This window comes from Corvus hawaiiensis, chromosome 13 (genome assembly GCF_020740725.1).
Source record: "Corvus hawaiiensis isolate bCorHaw1 chromosome 13, bCorHaw1.pri.cur, whole genome shotgun sequence".
Lineage (NCBI taxonomy): Eukaryota > Metazoa > Chordata > Aves > Passeriformes > Corvidae > Corvus > Corvus hawaiiensis.
Window position 1 is genome coordinate 1,033,223 of NC_063225.1, and position 12,428 is coordinate 1,045,650.

The following is a 12,428-nucleotide window of genomic DNA, read 5'->3' on the forward strand; positions in this document are numbered from 1 at the left end:
CTGTACTTTTTGAGTTCTAACACAAGGTTTACAAGATGCATGCATGGTACCTGGGGAATCCAACACTTCCATCTGCTGACAGTCCTGTAAGAGAATGATAATCATTAGTGACACTCTTTCTGAGGGTTGTAGCAGCATCCCTGTGAAGTCTCCAGGTAAGGCTCTTCTGTGCTGAACACTGAATCTGCAGAATGCATTAACATAAATTATTTTTATCTGAGGATCTTGTTGACAGGCTCATTTTAAGTATTTTACATTTTACAATGAGTAGCTAGTTAGGTGAGGTGCACCTGTGCTTCTAGCACTGGTAGAAGTCAGAGGGACAGAAATGAAGGTTACTGTGTCTGGCAGCAGGCAGGTAGTGGAATCTGAAGAGGTTTTTGCACTGCTTGGCTGCTGGTGTAATTCAGCATGTCATCTGGTACTGCAGCACTAGAACCCAAACAATTAAAATCAAATTGCCAGCCAGTGTACAAAATTAAATCATAAACAAAAATTGCTATGCTGTATACATAACAAATTCAGCTCTGTGAGTGTTTTATTATGGATTTATAATGGAATGAAACACCAGACAGAGGCAGGAAGCACAGGCAGGAATGGACTGTGGTTTATGCAGTTGGATATGGACAGAGAATGCCTACAGTTTGTACACAAACAAATCTATAGCACAGTTTATCCATTAGAGAAGCTTGTGTTTAGTTAGAATTGTGTTTATATGTAGTTCAGGTTCATTTGTGAATGCAGGTGTTGTTCACACTTCTTTGCAGGAAGCCCTCCAGAACACTGCATATCCATAAGAATTGTAAAACTGTTTGTTCAGGCTTATTATTTAGCCTGTCTGTCATGTAAGAACACTTAAGCAGTATTTACCAAACAAAGGAGGGATCTTTGCTGTGTATTAGCCTGGAAACACAGCAGGATTTGTTCAGCCAGCACCTTACAGATGCTCTGTGCTCCTTCTGCTATAGACAGGCTCTGTTCTACAAATGCTGTAATGGTCTTTTCTTTAATTACTGAATTCACTTCATGAGACAATGCCATAGTGAGTCTGATTTACTTGCCACTTTCAGGAACATTCAGAAGACTTTGAGATGTTGTCCTTTTGGCTTTCCAATACGTATCATTTTCTTAACTGTTTGAAGCAGTACAGCGGGGAAGAGGTAGGATTGATTTCATAAAATATTTTCATTACTTTTGACAGATCTTAACTGGAATTTAAAATAGTGTTAATTAATAACTGTTCACCAGCTCACCGGTGCTCCTTGCAGGTACTTACATATTCACATTGCTCTGCAGTGCTAATATGTGTCTTATACAAATAATAAGACAGTATAGAACTAATGGACCAAGGGAAATGAAGGAAACATCAAAGTGCTAAAGTAGGTTAAAGACAGGACATGGAAACTGCTACTTAATTTGAATTATTCCATATGAGTTTAATTTGAGCTGGACTTCAGATATCTGGCTGTGTGTATATATAAAACAGCTTTACTATTTTATGATTAGGACCATTCAAATACCTACTGCTACCAAAATAGAAGAAAACCTCGGGAAAGGAGCAAAACAATAAAATGTTCAGGTTTTTCCCTTATTTCAGTTTCTTGTTTAAGCTAAATCTCATCCTGAGATTCAAAGTTCTTTTAATTCTTTAAAGTTGGAAACTCTTGCTGTATTTTTCATGAGGTTTCACAGACTTAGGTGGCCTGAACTGGGGTTAGAGATGCTCCCTCTCGTGGCCACACCGGGGCTGCGTGGAACCCAAACCATTAAACTTCGTCACCAACGCTCTGTAATTGGGGTTGCAGCAGTCGGGAAAGCTCTGAATCCAGAATTTACTTTTCATCTAGATTCTAATGAATATTCAACACCTCACACAGGTTAGGATTCGGAGTAGACTTTTGAAGTCAGAACTTTGCTAATGAAAAGTCCAGAAATAATATCTCTTTGCAACAATCCCATGTATATTTTTTTGTTTGCCGTCATAGTTGAGATAACTACGTAGATGGCTTTTTTTCCTTTTTTGTTTTTTTTGGTGTGGGAGGAGAGGAGAACAGGGAGCGTTTGCTTTCTGTTTAAGAGATCTAGGAATTGCTCCAAAGTTCATTGACATCTATGCATGCCTTTCCTTTGGCTCTAGGAGCAGAGCAAACGTCAGCATAAACTGGAAAATTAAGTACAGGAAGCATCCATTGAAATTAGCTGTAGCTTTGACTCATTCTGAGACTCTGTTCAGCCTGAGATGGAATTAGTAACTCCAAAACATTGCAGCAACAATTTATAATGATCATGTTCTAATTATATTTGCAACTCACTTGTAGGAATTCACGAAGCTTAACACTCCACGTCAGAATCAGAACTGTCTGAAGCATTTTGATCTCTCAGAATACAGACAAATTCTCAGCGATCTGGCCATTCGAATATATCACCAGTTCATTCTTGTAATGGAGAACAGCATTCAGCACATGATTGGTAAGACAACAGCAATCCCAGCAGACCTCAATGCAGCTTGTAAAGGGTATGAATAAAGCTTATACAGGGAGGCAGAGGGTGGGACAGGCTCCTTTCTCCTGATATTTACACATAGGTGTTCCTGCATGTGTGTTTCTACACATACAAATTTTACTGAATGGTATATTCCCAGACTTTTTCCTCAAAACTTCCTAGTGTGGGATAATGCTCTGAACCTAAGCAACATCATACAAAACCAAAAAGCTTTCTAAAAGTTCTGTGCTCCAGAAGCCTTTGTCAGTATCTTATTTTTCTTGTATCATTTAACTTCTAAAATATCCCAAAAGTAGGTTTTGTTCAATAATTAATGCAACTGAAAGGAGCCTCAGGAATTTTGATTTTATCAGTTCTTTTCTGTTGTATTTCAGTACCAGGCATGCTGGAGTATGAAAGTCTTCAAGGAATTTCTGGCTTGAAACCTACGGGGTTCCGTAAACGTTCTTCTAGTATAGATGACACGGATACCTATACAATGACCTCTATCCTGCAGCAGCTCAGCTATTTTTATAGCACTATGTGTCAGAATGGCTTGGACTCTGAGCTCCTAAAGCAGGCAGTGAAGCAGCTTTTCTTTTTGATTGGAGCTGTCACCCTCAATAGTCTCTTCCTCCGTAAGGACATGTGCTCCTGTAGAAAAGGAATGCAGATAAGGTAAAGCCAGTAAAGTTTCAACAAGCTCGAGAGAGAATTTTTAGTACTTGTATGTAATGTCCTTTATCTCTAAGTCACTGGATATTCTGTGACCATTCTGCTGGAGGTAGCCAATTGTTTTCACTTCTTTTGGAAAACTAAATATTCGTATTATGGGCTGAGCTTTCTCAACATGACAACTACAAATGGTTCTTTTCATGGAAACACTAGTGGAGGAAAAGGCAGAGAAAATTACAGTCTGAAGTTTAAAGTCAGACATGGTTAGGATTCTTTCCATGCTAGCTCATCTGTGATGTGACCAACAGTATTTTTAATTCTTTCTTGCTGTAGTAAACAGGTGCAGTGTCTCAGGGCTGGCAGAGATACAGAAGCTGACTTGCATGTTTCATGCTCTGTGACGAGAGGCACTGAGACAGAGCCTTGGAGGGCATAAATTGAGCATCACTCTCTTGCTGCAAGCATCAGGGAAACATGCTCCTAACTGTTTTGCAGAGGAAACAGTGCATTTGTTTTCCAGTAGTCAGTCTGCAGGCTCAGGTGAAGGAAAATCAGTAACATCTTGGCCCGTCTGGGAATATGATTAGAAGAAAGCTGGTTATCAGTTATAAACCTGGCCCTGCTTTGTAACAGCAAAGATTATTCTGATTTCTTGTACATGCTCAGTTGTAAATACATGTTTTAATGCCATACAGTGCAGTAGACAATGCCAGTATATATTAGTAATTTTCTGTAAACAACAGCTAAACTAAGAACTCACTTTCTGTTAGCCAAGCTTTAAGAAATAAAAAATGAAGAAAAAATAAAAATTGAAGTATACAAAGGATTTAATTTTTAGTTCAATAAGCTATTAATTGTTTGATTTTTGTAATCTGCAGGTATCATTATTAACTTAAAATGTATTAATTTGAACGCTACATTAGAGGAGTATTTCTTCTTTAGCAGTCTTCAAAGTAACTTGCTTGTCGGGGGAACCTGACATTTCTGCTCTTTGTTCATGGTTTAACCCAGATGTAATATCAGCTACTTGGAAGAATGGCTGAAGGACAAGAATCTTCAAAGCAGCAATGCCAAAGAAACTTTGGAGCCCCTGTCTCAAGCAGCCTGGCTCCTTCAGGTTAAAAAGATCACAGATGATGATGCCAAGGAAATATGTGAACACTGCACATCTCTTTCTACTGTGCAGGTAATGAACCATCTGTTTTCTTCTGGCAGCACTGATTGCAGAATCTTAGCTGTCTAAAGCAAATTGTTGCAAAAAGCCATTGGACTTCCATTTCATAAAAGTAGCATTCCTCAGCATTCCACACCATCACTTGTTAAATTGAAATTTTAACTCCTCATTCCTGATTGTTTTGAACATTTTAACTGCTCCCGTGGTGAATGTTTCCCTGCTTTGTTGTATCCTACATTTTTGCTCCACAATGTATTTTTTTAAGTATGTCACAGGGGTTTTTTATCATTTCCCTTAATCAACTCAGCTTTTTCTACATCTCCTTGATCCTGCTGACGCCTCTGGAAATGAGTCATAGCAATCATCATACGTGTAACAACTCAGTAGGTGACAAGTCAAAATTCTCTCTTTACTGTAAAATGGTTTACTGAAACTTTAATTAAATATCAGTAAGAATGTCATAATAATGCTTTCTTCTTTTTGTCTTCTCCCTTTTTATGACACACTAAAATAGTCTTTTGTAATTTGAGCAGATAGTTAAGATCCTGAACTCCTACACTCCGATAGATGACTTTGAGAAAAGAGTGACTCCATCATTTGTTCGGAAAGTCCAGGTAAGAGCTGCAGGTGCTCTTTCTAATATTCAGCTTGCAGGATACTTCATCCACGTGAGTTTTGATGCTCTGTAGTTGTACTTGGCATTTACATCATATTATTACTAAGTTGCTCATCTTCTCCACACTTGAAAGTGATGCAAACGAATCTGCTTAACATCATGTAAAAGCAGGATTTGCAGTGGGAAGAAAACAACGTACTGCTTTTGCTTTGATTCTTAATTCAGTGATTTCATGCTCTTTCTGTTCTGATTTCAGGCTCTGCTGAACAACCGTGAGGACGTTCCACAGCTGATGCTGGATACCAAGTATCTCTTTCAAGTGACGTTTCCTTTCACCCCCTCTCCACATGCCTTGGAACTGATACAAGTCCCCAGCAGCTTCAAGCTTGGCTTTCTCACAAGGGTTTAACAAAACCAGTGCATTGGTATTTCCTCAGAGACTCTATAAAGACAGCAGACTTTCATGGTTCATTTCACCAGCTGGTGGACAGTATGGCAGGGTGCAGCGAATTAAGCTGTTAAAAACTTGTTCTTCAGTCAAGACTTGAACAGTAGGAATAATTTTGGCTTATTTCCTTCTCCCTTTTCTTACTCTTGTCCCTTCATTTCAGTCCTACAAGGTTAACTTTATATCATCACCTGGACACAAAGCTTACCATGCAGATTTTAGTCCAAACCTGATGAGAAGAGCATTTATCTGACAAGTTTGCATTGCTGCCCTGTCAGCAGCAGCCGGAGGGGAAGAGTGCCATGTGATAGGTGCTATGCTCTACAGCTGTCCTTGCCTTTGCTTCCTGTAATGGGAGGGTTTTTTTCTTCCCAAGGCAGTTCTATTCTTTGCCTTAGTGTACTGGATGTGTTTGAGACTGGCTTTCACTGTTCTATGAACAGGGGAACTGAGATCACTCAGAGAATGGCTCTTACAAACCCACAATGTCTTTTTGTAGATGGGCTGGCTTGGCTCTCTGAGTGCTTGCATTGCAGCTCAGGCACTCTGCATGGCCCTTTGGCCAGAGCAAGGACTCAGGTGCTCTTCTTGGAGACAGGTTTCAATTTTGTTCTCTGCAGTGACAAGTTTGGATTCAATATCAGTTATGGTAATAGAAAAGTTAAGTATAAAATTCGTGTTATGATCCAGGTTTAAATTACAAGCTTGGTTCTCTAAGAGACAGGAGTCATCTCCTGGTTTGGTTCCATCTGCAGTGCAATGTATTTCAGAATATACCCTGAGTATGCACACATCACCTTTCTGCCTTTCTTGTTTTGCTGGTTTCCCTACTCCAGTCCAGGAGCAGATGCAGTGGCTGTGGTCTGGTGTTACTGATAAACCCAGCTTAATTCCTTACATTTCACCTTTACTTACTTAATTTCGATTGCAGGATCCTTAAATGCAGAAATGGTCTCCTTTTTGCTTTGTTCAGCCTTCTCCCTGTGGTCAGGGAGTAAAATTGTAACTTTATTTAGTTCTGGACCCTGTCAGAACAGCAGGGGAAACAGCATTCACCTCACCCCAAAAATGACTGTCCTTAGAAATTCCTCAGTAAATAATGCTGGGCTTCTAGCTACTCTATTAGCCATAGTTATTAAAATCAAGTACTAAAGCTCTGAAATAGTTAAAGGATTAGAATGAATTAATTTAAGGAACAATTTATTTGATTTTTTTTATTATTATTACTACAGTGTTAGTATTTGTTTAATTTCACAAACAATCTGTAGGTATAAAGAGGGAATCATTCTTGTTATTTGGTGCTCTTGGTGCTTACTATGTACAGTGTAATATTCCTCATGATATCCACAGAGATATATTCAAAATATATGAAGGAAAAATTTTGTGTTTTGTTCAATAACAATAAAAGCTGTACAAAAGACCACACATGTAGGTAGACTAGTATTTTAACGTGTTAAATAAAGTAGCTTTTAAATCAATTTGTAGTTCTTTGTGTGATGCAATAGTTATATTTTCAGTTTGGAGTCATTTGAAGGAAGTTACTTGGAGCTATGTGAACATTAGTGAGTACTGTCAGTCTTGTATTGCACCACAAACATTTATTTAATTTAGTTGCTTTGCTGTAACACTGTGTATCTTCCTGTCAGCATTGTGTGCTGTCCTTGGCTCCTCATGAATTTCTGGAAATAGTTTGATGTAGGCAACTTTTGTTGCTGGAAGTTGTGCACAGCATTTTTTTTTTTGCAGCTCCTGGAGCTGCATGTGTGCTGCCTGGGCTGAGTGAGGAAAACCACAGCCCACCCTTGCATGCGCGTCGCAGAAGCGTCACAGCGCGTGTTGTTATGGCAAAAATTGTTGATCAAGGAAAACCGTTCTGACAATTTGATGCTTCATTGCTTTGAGAGGTTGTGTGGAGTGTGCTATTGCTGTGTGTGCAAACAACAAGGTTTATTTTTAAAACAAAGTTAAAAATTACCAGGTTTGCCGTACGCTCTCAGAAACTTACCTTGCTTTTGCTGACATTAATGCCTTCAGCCAGAGTTTAAGTGCAAAATTCTTTTTGTTCTCTGTTATTCTTCTGATTTAAGGAGCAGTTTTAGTGGAGGCAGACACAGGAAGGAGGCATTACTGAGGTTAACTTTCCTAGAATGATGCTAAAGGAGAAAGCTGTTTCATTGAAATGGGAGGGTGTTGAAGGTGATCCTTACTGCCGTGGGAAAGCACTGAAGTGGTTTATGCAGAGATGTGCAAGATGCTTTTGGCATCTTTGGATGTGCTCAGACATGTGACTCCTGCAGTTTCTGGGAACAGGTGTCCGTTCAGTCCTGTGCTCCCATAATATTTGAATAAAAAAAGATTAGGACTGGTTACTTCTACCCAAGTTTCTGCTGGGCTGAGACTTAATTCTATTTTTTTCCCTCATTTTATCTCAGATCCTCTTGACTACCAAATGCAAGCATCTAATGGCATGATTTCAGTGACTTCCAGAGTCTTCATAGTAGATGTGACCTTCAGCACTTTTTAAATTTTTCAGACATGTTTTCATGAATTTACCCAAAATTTTTTTCAAAGAGAGCAAGAAAAACAGCAATTTTTAATCCTATTGATTTTAAATTTATTGTCTTAGAACAGGAGAATCATAAGTATAACCAAGGAAGAAGCAGCTTGAGCACTAATCAGTTTGTTTGAGTTGTAAATTTTTGTTAAGAACGAGATAAACTTAACATTGATAGTGCTATTTGTCAGAATGCCGAGTTGATATTTGGAAAAATCAGTTGTCAGTCACCTCCCCAGTATATTTCAACTTCAATATTTGTTGACAAGCAAATACTTGTTTATAAACAAACCATTAAAAACCCTGCTGTATAGAAAGGTAAGTTCTGGTTTGCCTAATAGCTTCTGTTCTTTATTCTATATTCTAAAAGAGGGCAGTTAAAATCTTTATCCTCAGTAATCATCAGTATGTAACTGATCTGGGGTGATGCAACTGGAGAGGCTGAGCTTTAAATACCTTTAAGTAGAATTAACAGGAAGGTTGTCTTTCTATGTTAGCAGCTGCACAGGGCTTGTTTAGTCATCTTGAGAATCTCCAGGTTCTTGCTCTCTGAAAAGGTGGGTAATTTCTTTTATTTATCAACAAGATTCATTGTACAGAACTTTTCTGTAATAACATGCTTCCTAATGATTCACCATGCTACCATTTTTAAATTTCTAGTATAACTTTAAAAACCTAGTAAGGTTAAAATTTCAGGCAACAGTGCTAGGAGTTGTAATGGGTTCAGACCTTTTTGCTTTAAATATCTTTATAAAATTGTCATAGTGATGGATTAGTATACTATCTCAGGTGTAATACTCTTTTTTAATTATTCAGAAATTCTGATGGCTTCTCTTTTAGCAGAATTTTGTAACGTGTCATAATCTCATCTGAAGTAAAATACTGGTAGCAGGTATGATTCCCCCGTACGTTACTCCAGCGAGTTCTCATACTTTATCGAAGATTAATGCTGCCCAGAGTATTTATTCCAAGCCTAATAGATCCTTGTCAGAAGTGTCTAGAGCTAGTGGTGATATTTTGTTCAAATAAGCTCAGTGGTTCCTCAGGGAAGCACTGATTGTAAGAAGCTTGGAATAACAGGTTATTGAGCTGGGAATGCCCAGGTTTAGGAATCCAGGCGAGCTGAGCCCAGGTACTGCGGTCACTTTACAGCACCTGCCCAGGGAGGCTCCCTGGCAAGGGTGGCAGGTTGTGGTCTTGGGTTCACATATGCAAAAGAATACATTAAAAGCTTCAGGCCACGTTTGCTGCTTTTCATCAAATGGAATGTAAACCTCCTTGGCTGCACGGAGCTGACTGAAAGCTCCATGCAGATTTCAGATTATTAAGCTGCAGCTCCTTCCAGGTCAGATTTCTTCCCGTATGTTTTGGAATGAAGTTGTGCATCCCCTGGAGACAACAGCTAAACTTTTATTGACTTAAGAGGGGGCAGGATTTCTGGGTTTATTATCTCACTTTTCAAATAGTCCACTGAAATACGTAAGAATAAACCACAGAATGGAGACAGGTGCACAGAGTAAAGTTTGGTTTGATTTTTGTATAATGTCCAGCCAGAAAAATTCTAGAATCTTCATAGGTCATTGAATTTCTTTTGTTCCATTTAAATCTCTCTTTCAATAACTATGTCTGATTGTTTATCATAAATTCGTTATTTATGTACAGGTCTAAATAATGTTTAAAACTCCCATTTTTAGAAGAGGTGAAAGGTCCTGTTTTCCCTTTGAAAAATGTACAGAGAAAAATGACACTGCAGTATTATTCTTGTTTGTTTGTCTGACTCTCAAGTAGTTTTTAATACTCTGTTGGTGATAGTGCTTTGATCTTAGAGATGCCTGGCTTGAGAACAAAAGTGGATTTGTAATGACCCAGCTGTCAGTGTGCTTGAAGCATCAATTTCTGCTCAAGCAGCATGTTGGTCATGATATTTTGTAGCTGCTGCCAACAAAATCCTAGGTCATCTTTTCAGCTTTAAAAATAATGCATAATAATGACTATTTTATAATGCAGTGGAAAAACAAAATTTATTGATCAGTGCAGGTTTCTCAGAAGTCCAGCTGTTGCTGTGGATTTTTGGTCACTGTCTGCTGACAGTGGCTAAGTACAAATTAAAGGTACTTTCCCACATGTAGTGAATCTATATACACAGCACATATTATAATGGTATGTGTATATATATGTTTTGCTTTATGTTTTTCCTCATTAAAAAAGACTCTGCAGAGCCTGTGACTGTCTTGTATATGGTGATGGTTCATCCAGCTTGAGAGATTAGTCACAGAGAGATTATCCAGCCTACAGATGTCTATATACAGCCTAGGCTGCCTTAGCTGGCACAGCAGTGGTGGGAAGCCTTGTGCTGGACTGGAATACAAGCTTTGCTTCTTCTTCTCTTTCAGCTCTCGTGACCCACCAAGATGGACCAGACCTTTTTAGCAATTGTATTTGGTCCCTGCGACAAGTGCTCCAAAGACAAGCCCCTCAGGCCTGTGTCTGTCAAGTCAGAGCAACGCAGCTACTGCTCGCTGTGTGTGGCTATGGTAGGTTGCTGATATGGTAGGTTGCTGATATGGTAGGTTGCTGATTCCATCAGCCACAGCGTGGACAGACTGCAGAAAACAGGGTGTAATGTACTTGTGGTCTCTTAAGCTGGATTTTTCTGGACAGCAAATAAGCATTGCATAGGCCCATAGACTGCCAAACAAACACCTCTGCAGACACCTGGTGTTTCCACCAACCTACAAGAGAGGTGGCCCCAGTGCTCAAGGATAGTTTTTATGATTCTTGATTGGAAAATGGTTTCGAGCTTTTTACCCTAGGGTACCACATTTGATGTGCAAATGTTATGTGCCCATCTAAACTCTTCTCTGAGATCCATATGTGCTCTGCTTGGCATGTGATCTTGAGTGTTTCCCATTTGCCTTTAAAAGAACTTAACAAAAAAAAAAATTAAATCATCACATTAAACTCATTCACTAGAGACTGGGGATATGACATCCACCCAGTCTGTCTCAGACACCAGTGAAATGCTGTCAGAACTCCTTTGTGCCTACATATCCCACTGTGACCAGGTTGTCTCCTGTGCTGTGTGCACTACTTGGTGAGAGCTGGAAGTTGCTACAATGAGGATACGGTAGGAAAAAGCTGCAGAGCAGTGGAATGTCTTTGTGTTGGAGGCTTTCTAATCTCCAGCAATTACTGGTGAGGTGATATCCTACTCTCCTGGTAGGGAGCACTGTTCTAGAGACATCACGGTGGGGTTTTTTTAGGTGAAGCACACAGCTAAGGTCATGAACCTATGTGGCTGTGGAAGAGCTGGCTTCCAAAACTCCTTTTGTAAACTTAAGAATTTTGCTGTCCAGCTTGCAGTGGTTTTATTTTATCTTCCTAAACCATTGTGCATTATCAGTTAGAGAAGACATCCATCACTGTTTCCTCCCCAGAAGTGTTCTCTACTGTGACTGAGTAGGGTCCAACAGTTTGTTGTAGTTGAGTGTCAGATGAAATGATGTCTAAAAGGCTTAGGAAACTGTGTTTACATAACACTGCTGTACAGGCAGATGAGAGCACTGATTTGGTGGTGTAGGTGGTACATGTGTACAGTTTACTGGCTGACACAGCACATTCTCATGCATTACATTGTTCAGGAGGAAATTTAGATGTAATGACTGCAAGACAAAAGACAGTTCCTTCCCAGTTTATGTGCTTCTCCTGACTTTGAAATTGTTGCTTTGTTCAGGTCCTTCTTGGCCAACAGCCTTCCTGGCTATTTATTCAATAAATTTTTGCATGACTTGATAAATGCATGCTGGAATTGCAGGAAACTGGCTGTTTGTTATTTACAGTTCCTGCAACTTTCTCCCTGTTACTGGCATTATGGACGTTAGACTCTTAGCAGCTGGAACAGCTGGCAGGTGGAAGCAGACTGACACTTCAGGAAGAATTGCATCAGTACCTAAAAGCCTGTTAGGCTTCCTATTAGCACTGCAGTGGGATCTGGGGCTTTCTGGTGGATCTGGCTTTAGCTTGCTTCATATTTTCTAAAAGATTTGAAAGCAAATATTCAGAACACAGAGCTCTTTGCACTACCACTGAAATACCCATGAGTAGGGAAATTCCATCCTTGACTTTTTAAATTGTTTTTTCAGAGCTGTGGGTATGCTTTGGCTTATATCAAAATGCACAATATATCCTTTGCCACAGTTGTGTTTGTGGATGCACGTGCATATTGTGGTGTCTAACTGGCTGATCTTTCTGCAGCTCCTGATTTCAGTCCAGCAGATGCACACATGCATTTTCATCAGCCAGCCTTTGTGATTTCCCCAAAAGCAACATATGTTGAGGGATAACAGAATTAGAAATTGCTGATTCCCAGTGTTTACATCATCCTACTTCAATTGTTTGCCTTTTAGACAAAATAATCTTCTTCCTCTAGGGTTTTGCCTGCTTTGGAGTTTGGTGCTAATCAGTAGAAACTCAATCAATG

General features: G+C 39.3%; 2 protein-coding genes across 3 annotated transcripts in view; both read left to right on the forward strand.

Moving 5' to 3' along the window:
- MYO5C (myosin VC) overlaps positions 1-6,872 on the forward strand; it is a 33,442-nt gene extending 26,570 nt beyond the window's left edge. For both annotated transcript variants that reach the window (XM_048317221.1, XM_048317222.1), the window contains 6 exons: positions 1,071-1,160; positions 2,319-2,469; positions 2,877-3,159; positions 4,168-4,342; positions 4,864-4,944; positions 5,203-6,872. In XM_048317221.1, the coding sequence (XP_048173178.1) occupies positions 1,071-1,160; positions 2,319-2,469; positions 2,877-3,159; positions 4,168-4,342; positions 4,864-4,944; positions 5,203-5,355 (933 nt within the window). In that variant the 3' untranslated portion in view covers positions 5,356-6,872. The remainder of the gene's footprint in view (positions 1-1,070; positions 1,161-2,318; positions 2,470-2,876; positions 3,160-4,167; positions 4,343-4,863; positions 4,945-5,202) is intronic.
- Positions 6,873-8,401: 1,529 nt separating this feature from the next.
- The window catches only part of GNB5 (G protein subunit beta 5), a 28,988-nt gene continuing 24,961 nt past the window's right edge, over positions 8,402-12,428 (forward strand). Inside the window, exons 1-2 of the mRNA XM_048317224.1 lie at positions 8,402-8,505; positions 10,342-10,482. Coding sequence (XP_048173181.1) covers positions 10,360-10,482 — 123 coding nt within the window. The 5' untranslated portion in view covers positions 8,402-8,505; positions 10,342-10,359. The remainder of the gene's footprint in view (positions 8,506-10,341; positions 10,483-12,428) is intronic.